The sequence below is a fragment of the Heterodontus francisci genome, chromosome 37 (genome assembly GCF_036365525.1).
Source record: "Heterodontus francisci isolate sHetFra1 chromosome 37, sHetFra1.hap1, whole genome shotgun sequence".
NCBI lineage: Eukaryota > Metazoa > Chordata > Chondrichthyes > Heterodontiformes > Heterodontidae > Heterodontus > Heterodontus francisci.
Window position 1 is genome coordinate 28,568,796 of NC_090407.1, and position 21,330 is coordinate 28,590,125.

Below are 21,330 nucleotides of genomic sequence, written 5' to 3' on the forward strand. Positions count from 1 at the left end.
TTACGGTTTCATTTGACTACATATAAAGAGACACTTACTGAAACTGTGGTATGGTTGAGTTAGGATGTGTATGTTTGTAGTGTTTCACTTTTAAAATATATGTTGATAATGGAGCCAATCCTTACTCAGTCTATCCTTCACTAACAGGCTTTCTGGAATATAACAAGCCTGTATGCCGTTTGGAGTCTGTGACTGATATTTTATGATTCACACAGGCATCTAACTGACAACGTGGAAAATTGCCCAGGTATATACTGTACACAAAAAGTATGACAAATCCAATTCGGCCAATTACTGCCCTATCAGTCTGCTCTCAACCATCAGCAATGTGATGGAAGGTGTCGTCGACAATGCTATGAAGCAGCATTTGTACTGCAATAACCTGCTCATCGATGCTCAGTTTAGTTTCCACCAGGGCCTCTCAGCTCCAGACCTAATTACAGCCTTGGTCCAAAAATGGTCAAAAGAGCTGAACTCCAGAGGTGAGGTGAGAGTGAATGTCCTTGACTTCAAGGCAGCATCTGACCCAAGTGTGGCAACCAGGAGCCTAGTAAAATTGAATTCACTGGGAAACCGGTGGGGGGGGGGGCACTCTCCACTAGTTGGGAGTCATACCTAGCACAAAGGTAGATGGTTGTGGCAGTTTGGAGGTTAATCATCTCAAGCCCAGGACATTGCTGCAGGCCCAACCATCTTTAGCTGCTTCATTAATAATCTTTCCTCGGACATAAGGTCAGAAGTGGGGAAGTTCACTGATGATTGCACAGTGTTCAGTACCATTCGCAACTCCTCAGATACTGAAGTAGTCTGTGCCTGCATGAAGCAAGACCTAGACAACATTCAGGCTTGGGCTAATAAGTAGCAAAGAACATTCACGCCACAAAAGTGCCAGGTAATGACCATCTCCAACAAGAGAGAATCGAACGATCTCCCCTTGACATTCAAGGGCATTACAATTGCTGAATCCCCCACTATCAACATCCTGGGGGGCTTACCATTGATCAGAAACTTAACTGGACCAGCCATATAAATACCATAGCTACAAGAGCAGGTAGGTCAGAGGCTAGGAATTCTGCGGCGTGTAATTTCCCAAAGTCTGTCCAGCATCTACAAGGCACAAGTCAGGAGTGTGATGGAATACTCCCCACTTGCCTGAATGAGTGTAGCTCCAACAACACAAGGAGCTCGACACCATCCAAGACAAAGTAGCCCGCTTGATCAGCACCCCATCCACCACCTTAAACATTCACTCCCTCCACCACTGGTGCAGAGTGGCAGCAGTGTGTACCATCCACCAGATACACACCAGCAACTTGCCAAGGGTCCTTCAACAGCACCCTCCAAACCCATGTCCTCTACCCCCAGAAGAATAAGGGCAGCAGACGCATGAGAACACCACCATCTGCAAGTTCCTTTCCAAGTAACAGACATTCTGACTTGGAACTATACTGCCGTTCCTTCACTCTTGCAGGGTCAAAATCCCAGAACTTCCTACCAGACAGCACTGTTGGCGTACCTACACCACAGGGATTGCAGCGGCTCAAGGCAGCAGCTCACCACCACCTGCTAAAGGGCAATTAGGGATGAGCAATAAATGCTGGCCTTGCCAGCGACGCTCACATCCCAACAACGAATCGGAAAATCAGTGATACTAAAAGCTAGCAGCAACCAATGATCCCTCTTTTTTTATGTTGTGTGCAGCCTGTTCATTTCAATCTTATTTTTTCTTAATCTAAAATGAAATTAAGATTAAATTTAAATTAAATCCTTTAATTTTTTTTTTCCTGTGGTCATGGCTGCTGCTCCAGCCGCACTCAGCTTAAAGAGGACAACTTGTGATTGGCCAATGCAGTACCTTCCAGGTTGCTGCGTGGTCACGCACACGCAGCTTTGAGGAAATATTGGCAGGAACACCATTTGGAAAATGTCGGCTCATGTCATTCAGCTTTCCTTCAACTTTTGCAAAGTGTCTATTCCTTTCTGATATCAGCTTCTTTTTCAGTCTCTGATTCTATTTATTTCTCAGCTTAATGAGGAAAATCGATAAAAAAAAACAGAAGAAGATAAATAGAAATAAATGCATTAGGGAGACAAACTAAAGTTCAGTAGTAGCAAGGAAATCTTGCAGTCTTTTCGTAACAGAAAATGCTACATATAACACAGCATCTTGAAAGAGAAGTCAGGTTATGACACTTCAGTGACGTGCCCACCATCAGAATTTCATTTTACCATGTTGTCGTTAGGGTTTCAGTACAGGGTTAAAGTGGGTATATGAAATTGTTGTACTCTGTCCACACTAACTGTGGAAAACACCTAGCAGTGCAATGAAAAACAGCGGACTAGAAATTCACTAAGAAAAATCTTCAGCGGTAGCCCACAGTTTAGTAACTGATGGCCTCAGTCAGGGATCTGAAAACTCAGTGGTGGGGAGGTAGTAGCAACAATTGGCGGTGGGATCGGCAGTCTCAGAAGTGGCCCTTGCCCTTCCAAATTGGGTAGGTCCACAGGATGCATTTAATGCATAGAACACGAGGGAAATATCTGATGCTTGCAGGCCTGTCACTTGCTATTAGTGGTATTGCATGCAGACTGAAGTGACGAGAGCTTTAGGCAAGAAGTCTATTTGCTTAAATGTAATTTTTCCTATATTCCACTGATGCCAATACATGAAATCAGATTAGTGATAAAATTGAATAAAGCGAGATCAAGAAAAAAATTAGCATAAGAAACGGGAAACTAGCAAAAACATAGCAATGTTAAAGGCGGCGGAGAATCAATCTCAAACTACTTTGCAGAACCACAGATCACGAAGCAATAAAATGTAACAAAAAGCAAAATACTGCAGATGCTGGAAATCTGAAACAAAAACAAAAAGTGCTTGAAAAACTCAGCAGGTCCGGCTGCATCTGTGGAGAGGGAAGCAAAGTTAACGTTTCAGGTCTGTGACCTTTCATCAGAACTGGCAAAGGTTAGAAAAGAATTAGGTTTTAAGCAAGTGAAGGGGAGGGGGTGAATAAAATGTAACTGTTTTGATTCTTTTGCAATGGTTAGGTTTATCCTGAAATCTGACTCATACTCAAAAATTGCAAACTTAAAGATTGGGTTTCTTCCAAAGCAACATTTTACAGCACAAAGTCATAAAGGAAAAACTAGTGCAGTAAAAGAAAACAACACAACAGTCAAGTAACTGCAAGCAGACAAATTCATCCAGTGATCCCAAAGTCTTATTTATCTTGAAATTTGGCAGTATGCTGAATATTTACTGCTGCCTTTCATTATCAATAATTTCACACATACAGCAGTTCAATGGCACAGCACACCCAGACTATTAGCCTGTATGACTTAATTCCACCATGTTACCTAATTGACCTTGATTTCCAAGCTCCAGCCAGTTAAAACTAGACCGGAGACTGCCTGTCTGGCAGTCCTTGGCGCACAAGACAGTCCTGTCAAGAATAATGTAGTCATATGGAGGTTTTCAAATATTTTCATGCCATCCAATGACTTTAATAACACTTGGAGACAAACACCAGAGCTGTATTTTTCTCAAAGGCACTCCATTCCCAGCATTGTAACGATTTAGTGGGACATAAACTTTTGAACATAGCATAATCCTTCAAAACTGAACAACTAAATGAGAGAGATTTGGAAAAGCAACAAATCACAGTAGTGTTACAGCACAGGAAGCCATTCGGCCCATTGTGTCTGCACCAGCTCTCCGAATGAGCAATTCGCCTAGTGCCACTTCCCCTACCTGCTCCCCGTAATCCTGCACTTTCTTCCTTTTCAAATACGGAGTGTTTCCTGACAAGGCAGCCAAGTGCCGACGTCATCACTGCAGTCCGAAGTGCGCACATGCGCGGAACGTATTCATCCTTACGCACGTACAAAATGCACCTCAGCTTTGCCAGCACACGTGCGCAAATACGTCATCATGCAAAGGGACGTCAGCCTCCAGCGCAAGTTTTGAAAAGCGGCCTGAATCGCTGCTTCTCTTGCCCGGTCCCTCCCGCAATCGGCGCCTTGATCGCTGCTTCGCTTCCACACACCCTATTATTCTTCTCTCCCGCGCTTGCCTGCTTTCTGCTCCATTTCGCCGCTCTCAACTGGTTGCTGCTCCATCCCGCCGCTCACTTCCCGCCTTGCCACAAGCACCCTGCTCACTCCCCCTTGTCCTCCAACCTGCCACTTCTCCAGGTGGCGAAGTGGGGAGCGAGCAGCGACCAGTTGGACGCAGGAGAGAACATCGGGATGGAGTGGCGAGAAGTGTGAAGTGGCAGGAGGGAGTGGCGAGAAGGCGGGCGCAGGAGTGAGCGGGAAACTGAATGCAGCGATTTAGGCGGCGATCACAGGAGGGAGCAGGGAACAGAAGCAGCGATTGCAAGAGGGTACAGTTGGGGGTGGGGGGTGGAGGCAGCAATCACGGCCACTGAGGGGTGGGGGGGTTTTGAGTTCAATATTTTTTTGTGTTAAATTAAGCAGCGCCATCTTTATTACTGGCAGCTACCCGAGATGTCGCAGACAGTGACATTTCTCTCGATAAGGCTGCATTGTGTGCATGCGCCAGTATTGTGCCACCTAGCGATTGCATTGTCAGCAAATGCAGCCTCATCAGATAACAGACTAATTCCCTTTTGAATGCCTCAATTGAACTTGCCTGCACCACATTATTTGACAGTGCAGTCCAGACCTTAACCACTCGCTGCGAGAACAAGATTTTCCTCATGTCACTTTTGCTTCTTTTGGTAAATACTTTAAATCTGTACCCCCCTCATTCCTGATCCTCTCATGAGTGGGAACAGTTTCTTCCCATCTACTCTGTCCAGACCCCTCATGATTTTGAATATCTCTATCAAATCACCTTTCAGCCTTCTCTTCTCCAAGAGTAACAGCCCCAACTTCTCCAATCTATCTTCATAACTGAAGTTCCTCATTCTTGGAACCACTCTCATGAATCTTTCTGCACTTTCTCTAATGCTTTCACATCTTTCCTAAAGTGCGGTGCCCAGAATTGGACACAATACTCCAGCTGAGGCCAAACTAGTGCCTTATACAAGTTCAACATAATCTCCTTGCTCTTGTACTCTATGCCCCTATTAATAAAAACCCAGGGTACTGTATGTTTTATTAACCACGCTCTCAACCTGTCCTACCACCTTCAATGACTTGTGCATATACACACCCAGGTCCCTCTGCTCCTGCACCCTCTTTAGAGTTGCACCCTTTATTTTATATTGTCTCTCCATGCTCTTCCTACCAAAATGAATCACTTTGCATTTCTCCACAATGAACTTCATTTGCTACTTGTCTGCCCATTCCACCAACTTGTCTATGTCCTTTTGAAGTTCTACATCATCCTCCTCACAGTTCGCAATGCTTCCAAGTTTCATATCATCCACATATTTTGAAATTGTGCTCTGTACATCAAAGTCTAGGTCATTAATTTACATCAGGAACAGCAAGGGTCCCAACACTGACTCCTTGGGAACTCCACTGCAATCCTCCCTCCAGCCCGAAAAACATCAATTAACCCCTACTCTGTTTCCTGTCACACAGCCAACTACATATCCATGTTAATAAAAGCAAAATACTGCGGATGCTGGAAATCTGAAACAAAAACAAGAAATGCTGGAATCACTCAGCAGGTCTGGCAGCATCTGTGGAAAGAGAAGCAGAGTTAACGTTTCGGGTCAGTGACCCTTCTTCGGAACTGACAAATATTAGAAAAGTCACAGATTATAAACAAGTGAGGTGGGGGTGGGGCAATAGATAACAAAGGAGAAGGTGCAGATTGGACCAGGCCACATAGCTGACCAAAAGGTCACGGAGAAAAGGCAAACAATATGTTAATGGTGTGTTGAAAGACAAAGCATTAGTACAGATTAGGTGTGAATACACTGAATATTGAACAGCAGCAAGTGCAAACCTGAAGAAAAACAACCTGAAAAAAACAGTGGGTAAGCAAACTGAACAAACTAAGATGAAATGAAATAAATGCAAAAAAAGATTGTAAAAAATGTAAAAAGGAAGAAAAAATAACTAAAAATGAAAGTAAAATGGGCAGCGATTTACTTGTACTTCTTTCAATGTAGTATACTGTATTCGCTGCTCACAGTGTGGTCTCCTCTACATTGGGGAAACCAAGCGCAGACTGGGTGACCGCTTTGCGGAACATCTCCGCTCAGTCCGCAAGCAGGACCCTGAGCTTCCGGTTGCTTGCCATTTCAACACTCCCCCCTGCTCACATCTCTGTCCTGGGATTGCTGCAGTGTTCCAGTGAACATCAACGCAAGCTCGAGGAACAGCATCTCATCTACCGATTAGGCACACTACAGCCTGCCGGACTGAACATTGAGTTCAATAATTTCACAGCATGACATTTTACTTTCATTTTTAGTTATTTTTTCTTCCTTTTTACATTTTTTACAATCTTTTTTTGCATTTATTTCATTTCATCTTAGTTTGTTCAGTTTGCTTACCCACTGTTTTTTTCAGGTTGTTTTTCTTCAGGTTTGCACTTGCTGCTGTTCAATATTCAGTGTATTCACACCTAATCTGTACTAATGCTTTGTCTTTCAACACACCATTAACATATTGTTTGCCTGTTCTCCGTGACCTTTTGGTCAGCTATGTGGCCTGGTCCAATCTGCACCTTCTCCTTTGTTATCTATTGCCCCACCCCCACCTCACTTGTTTATAATCTGTGACTTTTCTAATATTTGTCAGTTTCGAAGGGTCACTGACCCGAAACGTTAACTCTGCTTCTCTTTCCACAGATGCTGCCAGACCTGCAGAGTGATTCCAGCATTTCTTGTTTTTGTTACATATCCATGTTGCTACTGTCCCTTTTATTCCATAAGCTATAATTTTGCTCACAAATCTGTTGTGCGGTACTGTATCAAATGCGGTTTGGAAATCCATGTACACATCAACAGCATTACCCTCAAGAACCTTCTCTGTTACCTCTTCAAAGAACTCTGGAAAGGTAGTTGAACATGATTTTCACTTAACAAATCATGCTGACTTTCCTTAATTAACCCACATTTGTCCATGTGCCTATTAATTTTGTCCTGAATTATTGTTTCTAGAAGTTTCTCCACCACAGAAGTTAAACAGACTGGCCTGTAGTTGCTGTTCTTATTTTTACACCCTTTTTTGAACAAGGGTGTAACATTTGCAATTCCCCAATCCTTCAGCACCATCCCGGAGTGCATTCCCTACATTAAATCACATGATGCACTATCAGCGCTCAGTTTCTATGATACAGATACTTTAGCATGGTACACAATTCCCCTTCTATAAAAGAGTACATCCCGAATTCCTGAAGAATGTGAAATTTTGAATTATTGAGTAGCAGAATCTCTGAAGTACATACAGGAGGATCCAAACTCTCTCAAAATAGCAACTGACCCATACAAACAAGGAGGTTCCAGGTCTGTTCTGAGCTAGCTGATCTCAACCAGTGTAGCTGCTGGGGTGCTACAATTGGCCTTAGTACCTCTGAGCTAGAGAAAGGAAAGTCAGCCAGAATTAATACAAAAAATTCTGGAATGGACACCAAATTTCCTGGTCCCTTATTGTTTCGCACATAGCAGTTGGTAAGGTAAATATCTTACTGCCTGTCCCTCGATGGCTGCTCTCTGTCGCCCCAGTACATCCTGTAGCTGCGTGAAGTGCTGAATAAATGCCACCACCTCGGCCTGGAAGCGCTGGGTGTGCACATACTGCACTGATGCCATTTGAAGGCTCACTCTCATGTCACAATCTCGCTTCAGCTTCGGGTCTGCTCTGCCGTACCTGGTTCAAGGCAAAAAAATTGCCTTATTCACCAACAACTTGCATTTAACACCTTTAATGTTGAAAAAACATCCCGTGGCATTTCTCAAAGGCGCAAATGGACTGCAAGCCAAAGCGTGAGATATTAGGAAGGGTGACCAAAAGCTTGGTTAAGAAGGTGGGCTGTAAGGAGGGTCTTAAGGAGGAAGGGAGGTGGAGAGCTGGAAGAGCTTAAGAAGAAAAAGGCTTAGGAAGGGAATTCCAGAGCTTAGCTCCTGGGTAGCTGAAGGCACAATAACCAATGGTGGAGTAAAGGAAGGGGAATGCATTGGAGGCCAGAGTCAGAGAAAGGGAGGGGAGAAGAACATGGAGGGATTTGAAGACAAGGATGAGAATTTTAAATTTGAGGTGTTTGGAACCGGCAACCAATGCAGTTCAGTGAGGACAGGGGCAATGGACAATAGGTGAGTGGAACTTGATATAGGTCAGGATCACAGCAACAGAGTTTTGGATTCGCTGATGTAGATGATGCAAGCCAGTCAGGAGAGCCTTGGAACAATCAAGTTTGGTAACCAGACATAGATGAGGTTTCAGCTGTAGGCGAGATAAAGTAGGGGCAGAGTCACACAATGTTATAGATGTGGAAGCAGACGGAAAGGATAAGGGCCAAGGCAAAAGATTAATAAACTTCATAGCATGTAACAAACAACAGAAAAATTTATTACTATAGAAGTTTTCAGAGATGTTAAAATTTCATCTCTATTTCGACCAGCTTTAACAAAAAAAAGTTCACATAGGATGACTATGGTTTTAAGCTGCATGAATACCATTCATACATGATGGTCTCAAAATGTTTCCCAATTGTTGTCAAAGCCAATTTGTGTTCCAACATGGTGCGCCAAATGATCACAATTCTCCAGATGCCCGTCATGGAGAGATATCAAGTAAAGACGGTGTACATATTCATGAGAAACAATAGAAGATACATAATCACTGCAGTACTCCATTAGGAGGCTTCCAGCAACCAACTGGAATGGTGTTGGTTGCCAAGTTTTTGGGTTCAGGGTCAGGGGCTGCTGCATACACTCACCACTGGTGTATAGGTGCACAAGATGTGGAAAACTAAAAAAGATTTTTTTTTTAAAGTACAAATGCAACATGAGACCCCATTTGAGCTGTACTGAACATATTTTACTTAAGGCAAAATAAACTTTTAAGATCAGTAGCAGTTTTTTAATATATAAAGTCAATCAGGATTTAATAGCAGCTGCATTTTGTTCCCTCAAGCACTCAAGCTCATTACAGTTCTACACCTGCAATCCTTCCCTTACATTTTTTGTTCGCCTGCACATCTCAGGTGTAAAACATTCTGAATTAACCCACAGTAATCTCCCTTTTAAACCATTCTCTGCCTGGGACTATGGAGGAAGGAATGGAACAAACCTTTCACCCTCCTGTGACATCATGGATATATCACAGTAATAATTTAGGGACCCAGCGCTGTTATTCTTTCATTTCGTAGCTTTGCCCTACAAAATTAAATGTGTCAAAACCCAACTGGAGATTTCTCTCACTCCTCCATTTTATTTGCAAAGAACTTCTACAGCATTCAACGACTAAAGTAAAGGTTAATTTAAAAAATGCGCACACACACACACAAACGCATACTTGTAAATGTTGAAAACGAGTGCCTCTTTGCCGCTAGTGGTAAAACGTTCCCTGTACAGCTCTCCGTGAGGTGTCAGATCACTGAGGGAAAGGCTGCCGAGACTGCCTTGCAGAGCAAAGTCCCCATCTGCATGATATAAATGGACAGTCACAATTAGTAAATCAATGGCAGGCCCCTACAGATTGATTGATAAAACAATTAAAATAATAAAATTTGAACAGCTTCACTTATGTAGAAACAGAATGGGTGATTAGGTATTGAGTGTGAATACAATTCATATATCAACATCCTATCATTTTCAAAATCAGGGTCAGAGGGTTTTTTTTTTTTTAAAAAGAGTACATTCCTCCCAGCTTCCTTCCTAACTATCTATTAATGGGTTCAGTACAGGAATGCAGATGCTCTATTCTCTATCCTGGGACACTGGACTTTCAGGTTAACTCAGTTAACATTCAGAAAGGTTAATAATCTCTCATCTACTTTGAGCATTTTGCTTTTGATTTGAAAACAAGCTCTCTATTTTCCCCCAGGATGGTGGAAACCCTCACTGTAGGAAGACTGCCTTGCCTCCACTCAGTACGACCTCACTGCGATGAAGCAGAGGTTGGGAACTCAATGAAATAGAGATTGAAATTGTGTCCCACCATTCTGTGGTGCAGTATATAGGTGTTTCAACACTGCATGATACAACCAATTCCAAGTCAGTGATGCATTATGGTGACAATAGTATTAACACATCATATGGAAGCAGACAATCCTGGAACACGAATACTGATTCAAGTGAAACATTGTACATACAATTTGCTACTGAATATTGATGGAATAATTTCAATGAACTTGCTACAATCAGAAAAAATGTTTTAGGTTACCATACATACTCACTTAAAAGTCAAATTTTTGGAATTAAATTTGGGGTGATGGAGGGGGGGTGCAGGGGGTTGACTTTTACACAAGACATATTTTTAGAAGTTTTGTTAAAATAATAGCCACCATGGAGACAGACATAATGGGCTGAAATTTATACTCCCACTGCCGAAAACACGTAGCGGAGCCATCGCAATATTAAGCGGCAGCTCGATTAAATAGCCTTGAAATCTGCTATGCCTTCTTTGTTTGCTTCTTTCAGGGCGCAAAGTTGGATGGATGCACAGGAAACTATGGCCGGGATTTTACCCTAGGCGGACAGGAGCCAGCCACCGACTAAAAAGTTGGTGGCAAACCTGCTTCAGCCTTGCCTGGGGATCCGACCCATATTTTGCAGGTTGCCGGGCTTCAAATGCTCTGAGGCGGGACTTCCACCCACTTGAGGTAGGAAGTCCCGCTTAACAGAGCTGCCGGCCAATCAGTGGGCTGGCAGCTCTTGGTTCCAGCAGCGCCACTGGGAGCGGTGGCCACTGCAGGGACTGCTGTCCAGCATGAAGAAAAGATGTCGGGGAGCCTGGAGCAAAGATAGTTTTGGTTGCCTCGCCGGGGGTAATCAGTCGGGCCCCGGCTAGACAAGGGTGGTCAAATGGGGATCGGGCGGCATGTTGGGTGTGGTTGGGGTAGCGGGGGCGGCCCTCCATTGGGCACAGGGTTTGGAAGCTGCCCACTTTTGTCAGGCAGCTTCTCTCAGGTCTAGGATGCCCGCTTGCCCTTAAGTGGCCGTTAAGCGGGCCATTTTTCACCGCCTACGCCTTGTGTAAAGTGGCGGCGGAGGTGGGAGCGGTTCAGGAAAGACTCCCAGAACCTCCCGCTCCATTTGACGTCACCCCCGCCCCCCCACCACCCTTTGGGGTGGCGTAAAAGTCAGCCTTATGTATCCATTCTGACGACGTTTACTGACCCACTCTGCAACTTTACTATCTTATTGTAGCCACTTGCTCAACTTTCCCCTGTTCTTACTTTTACTCTTTGGCATCTTTATGAGCTGTGTGGAAAGTTCTCTCCAATCTGACATTCTTCTCTGATATTTTGAATTCTCTTGCTGCTGCACAATTATTCACCTTCGCTGCACTTGCAATGACCTTTAGTTGAAAACGCACTGTGTATTTGTTGTTCTTCCTTGGCACCATATTGAAAAAATATGGGGGTCCTTAATGTTAGGGTATTTTTACGACGATGTGATTAGAATGTTCTCTCTGTGCTCTGCAAGTCAAGGTTGACTTTTACATGAGATATAGAAAAAATTCAAGATTTTTTTTTGTCTGAAGGCATGGGTCGAATTTTATACAAGTATATATATTAGCCAGGCAACCTAGAGTCATTGACAGCACAGGAGGCCATTCAGCCCATTGAGTCCATGCCGGCTCTCCAAGGTGCTATGCAGTCAATCCCACTCCCCGGCTCAATCCCCGTAGTCCTGCAATTCTATTTCTTTCAGGTGGCCATCCAACCTCCTCTTGAATTCATTGATCATCTCTGCTTCCACCACCCTTGCAGGCAGCGAGTACCAGGTCATTACCACCTGCTACGTTAAAAATGCTTCCTCATATTCCCCCTGTATTTTTTGGCCAAAACTTTCAATCTGTTTCAATTTATGTAGTTCGTTATCACATCACAGCAATCTACAAAAATGGCTCGCCAAATATTAATTATTTATTTGCACAAGGCAAGATTCCACAAAGGACACAGAGGACACAGTTAATCTGTTTTTGTTGAGGTACCAGAAGGAGGAATGTTGGCCAGGATAATGAACACTCCCTGGTCTTCAAAAGAACCATGGGATATTACTGAACAATCAGACAGCGCCTCAGTTTAATGTTTCATCGGGAGAGCAACGATGATGCTGCAGCACTCCTTTAGTACTGCAATAAAGTGCCAACCTAGCTTATGTGCTTGTCTTGACATGGTGCATGGATGCACTTCTCGACTCAGAGGCAAGAGTACTTCCTAGCTAACAATTGTGATGATGCAATGAACTTTGAAGTGGGCAATTGTTGGGTGGGGGGCAAACAGCAAGATCTCAAACAGCAATAAGAGGTATGGCCAGTTGTTCTGTTTAGGTGGTGTCAGCTGAGAGAGGACTGCTGGTCACGACACTAAGTGCAGGCTGTAATGTATCAACCTCCAATCGCTAATGGATAAATTTACTTGACCTCCTCTCTACGCCTCCACTAGCATAGATGCCAATGTCCACATAATTCAGTTCCTTAGGAACATAGAAGCAGGAGCAGGCCATTCAGTTCATCGAGCCTGCCCCGCCATTCAACATGATCATGGCTGATCATCCACTTCAATGCCTTTTTCTCACACTATCCTCATATCCCCTTATGTCATTTGTATTTAGAAATCTGTCAATCTCTGCTTTAAACATACTCAATGACTGAGCTTCCACAGCCTTCTGGGGGTAGAGAATTCCAAAGATTTACAACCCTCTGAGTAAAGAAATTTCTCCTCATCTCTGTCCCAAGTGGTTTCCCCCTTATTTTTAAATTGTGTCCCCTGGTTCCAGACTCCCCAACTAGGAGAAACATCTTAGCTGCATCTACTCTGTCTATCCCTTTTAAGTATTTTGTAGGTTTCAATGAGACCACCTCTCATTCTTCGAAACTCTAGAGAATACAGGCCCAGTTTCCCCAATCTCTCTTCATAGGACAGTCCCGCCATCCCGGGAACAAGTCTTGTGAACCTTCGTTGCACTCCCTCTATGGCAATAATATCCTTCCTAAGGTAAAGGGACCAAAACTGCATTCAGTACTCCAAGTGTGGTCTAGCCAAGGTTCTATACAATTGAAGACTTCACTATTCCTGTACTCAAATCCTCTTGCGATAAAGGTTAACACACCATAAGCCTTCCTAATTGCTTGCTGCACCTGCATGTTAGCTTTCAGTGACTTATTGACAAGGACACCCAGGTCCCTTTGTGCATCTACACTTTCTAATCTCTTACCATTTAAGAAATACTCTGCACATCTGTTCCTCCTACCAAAGCGGATAACCTCACATTTTTCCACAATATATTCCATCTGCCACGTTCTTGCTCACTCACCAAGTCTGTTCAAATCCCCTGAAGCCGCTTTGCATTTTTCTCACAACACACATTCCCACCTAGTTTTGCGTCATCCGCGAACTGGGAAATACTTCATTTGGTCCCCACATCCAAATCATTGATATATATTGCGAACAGCTGGGGCCCAAGCACTGATCCCTGCAGTACCCCATTAGTTACAGCCTGCCAGCGCGTGAATGACGTTTATTCCTACGCTCTGCTTTCTGCCTGTTAACCAATCCTTAATCCACGAGTATATTACCTCATTAATATTTTGTTAACCAACCTCCTGTGGGGGACTTTATCAAAGGTCTTCTGAAAATCCAAGTACACTGCGTCCACCGACTCCCATTTATCAATTCTGTAACATCCTCAAAAAACTCCAACAGGTTCGTCAAACACGGTTGCCCATTCATGAATCCATGTTGACTATGCCCAATCAGATCATTTTTATTCAAGTGTCCATTTATCACATCCTTTAGAATAGATTCTAGCATTTTCCCAATGTCTGATGCAAGGCTAACAGGTCTGTAATTAGACATCACATTATGCAGCAGCTTAGTACAGCTGGCCCAGCAAATGCAATGAGCCCTGACAACATCCCAAATATAGTGAAGACCTGTGCACCAAAGCTAGTCATTTTCAGTACAGCTATGAAATTGGCACATAGTCAACAATGTGGAAAATTTCCAAACTAAGCGCTATCCACGTGAAACAGAATAAATCTAACCCTGCCAATTACCACCCAGCAGACTCCTCCAAATCATCAGTAAATTGATGGAAGGAATCAATCAAGAGATACCTACTCACCAAAAACATGTACATCAACTTTCAGTTCAGGTTCCACCAGAACCATGGAGCTCCAGACCTCGTTACAGTTTGACTCAAGAGTGGCTGCAAGTGCTGAAAGTCAGAGGAGGTGTAAGAGCAGCTGCCATTGACATCCTGGTAGCATTTGACTGGGGGCACCAATAAGTCCAAGCAACACTTAGGTCAATGGGGTCAAAGGGAAAACAATTCAGCAGATTGGGTCATATCTGACACAGAAAAGGTGGCTGTGACCATTACAGGCCTACCATCAAAGCCCCAAAGTATCCCTGCAGCATCATGAAGGCACTCGCAGCCCAATCATCTTCAGCTACTTCATCAATGACTTTCCCTCTGTCATAAGGTCAGGGGTGGGACTGCTCACTGACCATTCCGCTGTTCAGCTTCTGTCACAACTCTCAAAATGAAGCATCCCATGCCAGCCTATAGCAGGACCTGGATAATATCCAGGCTTGGGCTGACAAGTACTACATAACAACTGCACCACATAAGTGGCAGGTAATGATCATCTCAAAGAAGAGAAAGCCCCGTCATATCCTCCAACTTTAAATGACATCACTATTGCTGAATTTCCCACCACCAGAATTTTGGGGGTCACTACTGCCAAAAACCTAAATGGACCAGCCATATCAACGCTGGGACTACAAGAGCAGGGCACAGGCTGAACACTCTGCAGCAAGCAGCTCACCTTTTGATTCCTCAAAACCTCTCTACCAATTACAAGGCTCAAATCAGGAGTGTGATGGAATTCCTGCCACCTGCCTGAATGGCTACAGCTGCAAAACTGCTCAGAACAGAATAGTTTGCTTGACTGGTGTCCCTCCACCACTGGCATACTGGCTATGGATCTACTACAGCAACTTCGACAGCACTGCCCTACCTCATGACCTCTATCATCAAGGAGGTCAAATGCAGCAACATAATGGGAATACCATCGCCTCCAAGTTACACACTATCCTGACTTGGGAATACAACACTATTTCTTCTTCATCCCTGGGTCAGTATTCTGGAATTTCTTAGATAAAATCATCACCACAAGAACTGCAGTAGTTCAAGAAGGTGGCTCACTGACAACTTTTCATGCCAGTAAGGATGGCCAGGGATGTCAACATCCAGAACACATTTTTTTTGAAGATTGAGTTTAGTTTAGTATTCAACTTTTCCATATGGACCTGTTAGCAGCATATTAAAGAAACCCATGGACTGAATATCTGATTAATCTTTTCAACAAGTGCTATAATTTTCAATCCAGGTATTCAAAGAAACATCTGAAAGTCTTGATAAACTGGCTGTTTTTGTCGAGGTTTCGACAATGAAACATTCATCTAAAGAACGAGCACTAGACTCTTAGGTGCTTAATCACAATTGGATATACTAATTGGCAGATTAGCTTAAAATACAAAAATAAAACCTTCAATAAAATAAAGATGGAGCTAACAACTTTATCTGTTTCCATAAAAACAGTAACTGTATTTTTAGAGTAAATAATTGGGTGCAAAGCACTTCGGGACATTTGGAGATTACGGTAAGGTGCCAGCGTTTTTGTTCTTTAATACATTTTCTCAATTGAAATTATAACAAAGTGGTTGGATGACACCTAGTGGTAGAACTCCACTTTTTAAAAAATTGAATATCTGTATTGCATAGAGATATATATCATTGTGGAGTCACCATGCATATAGGCTGCATGCTGCTCCTTGAGGGAAATACGGGGATTTCCTGGCACGAATGTGCCTACACTGATAACTGTGCATTTCAGGTGATTGGAGTCTTACCTAGTACAAAGGAAGATGGTTGTGGTTGTTGGAGGTCAATCGTCTCAGCTCCAGGACATCACGCAGGAGTTCCTCAAGGTAGTGTCCTAGGCCCAATCACCTTCAGCTGCTTCGTCAATGACCTTCCTTTAATCATAAGGTCAGACGTGGGGACGTTCAATGATTGCACATTGTTCAGCACCATTCGTGACTCTTCAGATACTGAAGCAGTCTGTATAGAAATGCAGCAGGACCTGGACAATATCCAGGCTTGGGCTGATAAGTGGCAAGTAACATTCGTGCCACACAAGTGCCAGGCAATGACCATCTACAGCAAGAGAGAATCTAACTATCTCCCCATGACATTCAATGGCATTACCATTGCTTAATCCCCCACTATCAACATCCTGGGGGTTTTCCATTGACCAGAAACTGAACTGGAGTAGCCATATAAATACCGCGGCTACAAGAGTTGGTCAGAGGCTAGGAATCCTGCAGCGAGTAACTCACCTTCTGACTCCCCAAAGCCTATCCACCATCTACAAGGCACAAGTCAGGAGTGTGAAGGAATCTTCTCCACTTGCCTGGATGGGTGCAGCTCCAACAACACTCAAGGAGCTCGACACCATCCAAGACAAAGCATCCTACTTGATTGGCATCCCACCCACAAACATTCACTCCCTCCATCACCGATGCAGTGGCAGCAATGTGTACCATCTACAAGATGCACTGCAGCAGCGCACCAAGGCTCCTTAGGCAGCACCTTCCAAAACCACGACCTCTACCACCTAGAAGGACAAGGGCAGCAGATGCATGGGAACACCACCAGCTGCAAGTTCTCCTCCAAGCCACACACCATCCTGACTTGGAACTATATCGCCGTTCCTTCACTGTCGCTGGGTCAAAATCCTGGAACTCCCTTCCTAACAGCACTGTAGGTATACCTACCTCACATGGACTGCAGCGGTTCAAGGCGGCAGCTCACCACCACCTTCTCAAGGACAATTAGGGATGGGCAGTAAATGCTGGCCGAGCCAGTGACATCCACATTCCAGGAACAAATAAAAAAATAATTGTTTAGTCAGTAGAGTGGAGGAAACAGAGAGAACTGGCTAACAAATGGTTTGGTAAATGAAGGTCAAGATGATCAAGTTGCAGGCATACTTATGTTCCTGGCAGTGGTTTGCAACAGGAGCTGCTTGAACTTCCTGGAATGGGTGCAGAGACATCCTGTTATTTGTCAATTCTGGTTGGAGGCCAAATATCTCATTTTGATTTGGATATAAAGTTGTTTTGGCCACGTATGTTGTGGTGAAGAATGCACTCTGCTAGCACCTCGGGTTGGTTGGGGGACGCTGGGTGGGGGATGGGGTGTGGTGATGGTAAAGGGCAAGAATCTACTTTTTCCACATAAATTATGTTTAAAAACCACACCTTACAGGAGATTGATGATTTACAATGCACAGTTCACGTGCAGCTGTAAATCAACCAGTGCAATGATTGGAAACACACAAAAGAAAACACCTTTATATAATCATAAATGTTTGCAGTAAAAATGAGGGCCATTCAGCCCATCAGTTCCTTGCTGGATCTTTACTATAATACACAAACATACACACGCTGTCTGTTCTTTATTATGCACTTCTAAATGCTCACAAATTTAGTCTCAAATTACGAATTTTAAAAGTTTGCCTACAACTGGCATTTTCAGTTTATCTTTCTATCCCTTCCTGAACATTCATTCAGTACAGAGCTAATATGGGATCCATAGTGGGTGTATTTATCCACCTGGTTAATCAGCTGGTGGATAAAGTCTGCGGATAGATGGCCACCTTATTTATACTCTAACTCAAGCAAGGTAGCCTACAATGCCAAACCCTGATCGAACAAATTTTAGTTAGATATTTTTACACATTTTACGCAGTATTTAATTACACTTACAGGTTGAAGATCCTTCAAAGGTAACCCTTCTCAATGCATGCACATTTGACCCAGAATTCATGTTTGTATATTGTACTGCTACAGTAATCAGCACTCACCTATCAGCGCAAGATGTGCTGCCAGTTTGGAAACATTGGCTTTGGCAAGTTCATTTGTCTTTTTATTCAGCACCAGAGACAGCGAGTGAACCTGAGAGGGAAAGAGTAATCAACAAGTTCATTCCAGTGCATAATTGCAGAGGTGTACAAGCTTTTGTCTTTGGGGGCCACATATGAACATTAAATGTATGTTTTCATTATCTTGCTGACATATCATTGGCTTATACCAACAGATCCTGATTTCTGATATCAGATTTATCGATAAGGTAAGTGTTAAGAATAGTATACCCAAACCTGCAGGCCCACCAAAATCAAGCAGGACAAAGCAGCAATTTAAAAAAAGTACAAAAAAGACTGAGCAGGCTTCAAAACCCAAATTACCAGGCCCTAAGGGACTGCAAGTTGGACACCACTGATGTATTGAATTAGCCAGAGCAAAAACCTAAACAAATCACACTGAGTGAATACTATGTGAATGGGAGAGGCAGCAGCAATGGGGGCTGTACAACCTGCAGCAACCTCAAAGTGAACAGCAAGCATGACTGTACTGTGAGAATCCAAGGAGACCAGGTCTGACTAACAGCTTAAAATTCTTTTTTTTTTATTATTCGTTCCTGGGATGTGGGCTTTGCTGGCTAGGCCAGCATTTATTGCCCATCCCTAATTGCCCTTAAGGTGGTGGGTAGCTGCCTTCTTGAACCACTGAAGTCCTTGTGGGGTAGGTATTCCCACAGTGCTGTTAGGAAGGGAGTTCCAGGATTTTGACCGAACCACAGTGAAGGAACGGCAATATAGTTCCAAGTCAGGATGGTGAGACTTGGAGGGGAAGTTGCAGCTGGTGGTGTTCCCATGCAACTGCTGCCCTTGTCCTTCTAGGTGGGAGAGGTCACAGGTTTGGAAGGTGCTGTCTAAGGAGCCCTGGTGCGTTGCTGTAGTGCATCTTGTAGATGGTGCACACTGCTGCCACTGTGCGTCAGTGGTAAAGGGAGTGAATGTTGTGGATGGGGTGCCAATCAAGTGGGCTACTTGGTCTTGGATGGTGTCAAGCTTCTTGAGTGTTGTTGGAGCTGCACCTATCCAGACAAATGGAGAGTATTCCATCACACTCCTGACTTGTGCCTTGTAGATGGTGGACAGGCTTTGGGGAGTCAGGTGGCGAGTTACTCGCTGCAGGATTCCTAGCCTCTGACCTGCCCTTTTAGCCACGGTACATATACGGCTACTCCAGTTCAGTTTCTGGTTAATGGTAACCCCCAGGATGTTGATACCTGTTTACCCATTGAGACATCTGCAACTCTCAATGGGCTCTTTAAAATATTTTCCTGAAGACTATGTAACATGCAAGGGCACTGGATTTCTTTATGGCGAGATCTGCCACCATATTTATGGGCAGTGTAGAACTTCTGACAGCTGGTGCTTTGCACCTGATCCTGTCCCAATTTCTGGTGTTCAGGCAATTTGCATGCATTGAGTAGACACCCAGTAACACAGTTACTGGAACTGCCCGGAGACCTGGAATGGGGTGCAGGGTGGGGGCTCAAGAGGGAAAATACTCAGAAAGGGGCCCAGCCACAGCATTAGTAGACTGATCAGATGATATTGAAAAAGATATCAAGCGACTTCCATACCACCACTGATTGCAGGGGTATCCCTTGCATCCAGTGTTGCTAAGGGTATAAATGCAGGAATTACGTTGTATGCCATCATTCCTGCATTTGCATGTGCTCACCATTTGTGAGCAAGTATATCCAGAAATGCCAACAGGTAGAAAAAGGGGTGTTTGGCCCAATTGCTGCTCCTCCCAAATATGGAATTATGTCAAGCAATATTAAGTTTTGGGTCAACATTCTTTTAATGCCGTTCCTGCAATCAAGCTGTGCTAAAATTCAAACAAAGGCATTTTTGTAAGACACATTGCATATATATGTCTTAAATTATACACAACAGCCAGAATCCCTCTCAGTTAGTTACAGCACAGTTCATACACATCTCAGCAAGAAAAGACTGACTGAATCATTAACCTTCAGATCCAACTTTGTGTTTACTGGCTCCTGGCCTGTCTCAGATGGAGCGTTTGCTTCATCGGATCTTGTCTGATGCTGGAGCTCTTCCACTGGAGGTTTCAAGCCATGGTTGTTGGCCGTTGAGCCAATCCCAAAGAAATCCAAGATCATCACCCAAGTCTGAAGTGTGATCAGCACATCTAAGCAATTGAAATCTACATCCACATTTCTGTTGATCTTGTTGTAACGTGTGGAAAATTCTGGATGCTTCTTATCCACCAGGAAAACATTAATATGCACCAGTGAATCATCAAAATTTGTTCTAGTACAGTGCACTTTAGAGCTTTTCAATGTTGGGGATGGTGGAGGGGTCAGAGGGTATTCTGCATCTTTGTCCGCCTTACGTTTTCTTCGTGTGGAGGTCGGCCTCTGGTAAAACTGGAAGACATTTTGTGCCTCTTCCATGTGGGCTGGCAGGGATCGTGGCATTTCAGGATATTCTATGTTGGAGACAGATGGGCAAGACTGGGATAGATATTCCTTTTGATTGAAACTAGAAGGCTTTGGTGCTCCTCTAGACACCATTAAATGCTTGTACTTGGAGTCTGGGTTCTTTTCTAGCAAATCTTCCATCAGCAGCGACCGCAGAGCTATCTGAATAGCGAGAGTATGAGGCTGGTCTTTACTGAACTCAACTTCAAAGTCTTGAAATATTAAACTAACCAAACCTTGTGATTCCAGAGTGAGATCCCCACACAGCTGAACCTGCAGCTCAGAGATGCAGAAATTAGCTTGAATTTGGGTGAATGATTTTGACTCTGGAAATGGAAAGAAATCAACTGGAGTTGACGGATAACTTGCTTGGCCAAAAAGCCCACTCCCTTTCCACTCTCGTCGGAGATCAGAGAATTTTGGGCTTCTCAATGTTGAAGAAGCACTACGAGGTTCTGGCGTGCAAGTGGTTGAACTATGCAGGATTTTGCTGAAATCCTCACTGTATGTCAGATTATCCAGCGTCTGTAGGACCTGTTCATAAACGTGTTTTGCTAACATTACCTGCACAACAAAGAAACAATCACAGGTGAGTACATCTGTCCCAGGGCCAACCCTAACTTCTTCAGTAACACAAAACAAAAGAACAAAGGCCTATATATTGGACGGTCAATTGGAGAATTCTGCTAAGAGATCGGCAGTTATCTTTTGAAAAGAAAGCTACCCTTATCTTAGATACATGGCCAGGTTTCAGGGGAAAAGCCAGTCCAGGAAAAGAGGAAAATAGAATTTTTTTAGC

General features: G+C 43.7%; 1 protein-coding gene across 1 annotated transcript in view; it reads right to left on the bottom strand.

Annotated features, from left to right (window-relative positions):
- vps13d (vacuolar protein sorting 13 homolog D) overlaps window positions 1-21,330 on the bottom strand; it is a 292,361-nt gene that overhangs the window by 204,070 nt on the left and 66,961 nt on the right. Inside the window, 4 exon segments of the mRNA XM_068017446.1 lie at window positions 7,617-7,797; window positions 9,445-9,571; window positions 18,037-18,127; window positions 20,058-21,214. Of these exon segments, the coding sequence (XP_067873547.1) occupies window positions 7,617-7,797; window positions 9,445-9,571; window positions 18,037-18,127; window positions 20,058-21,214 (1,556 nt within the window).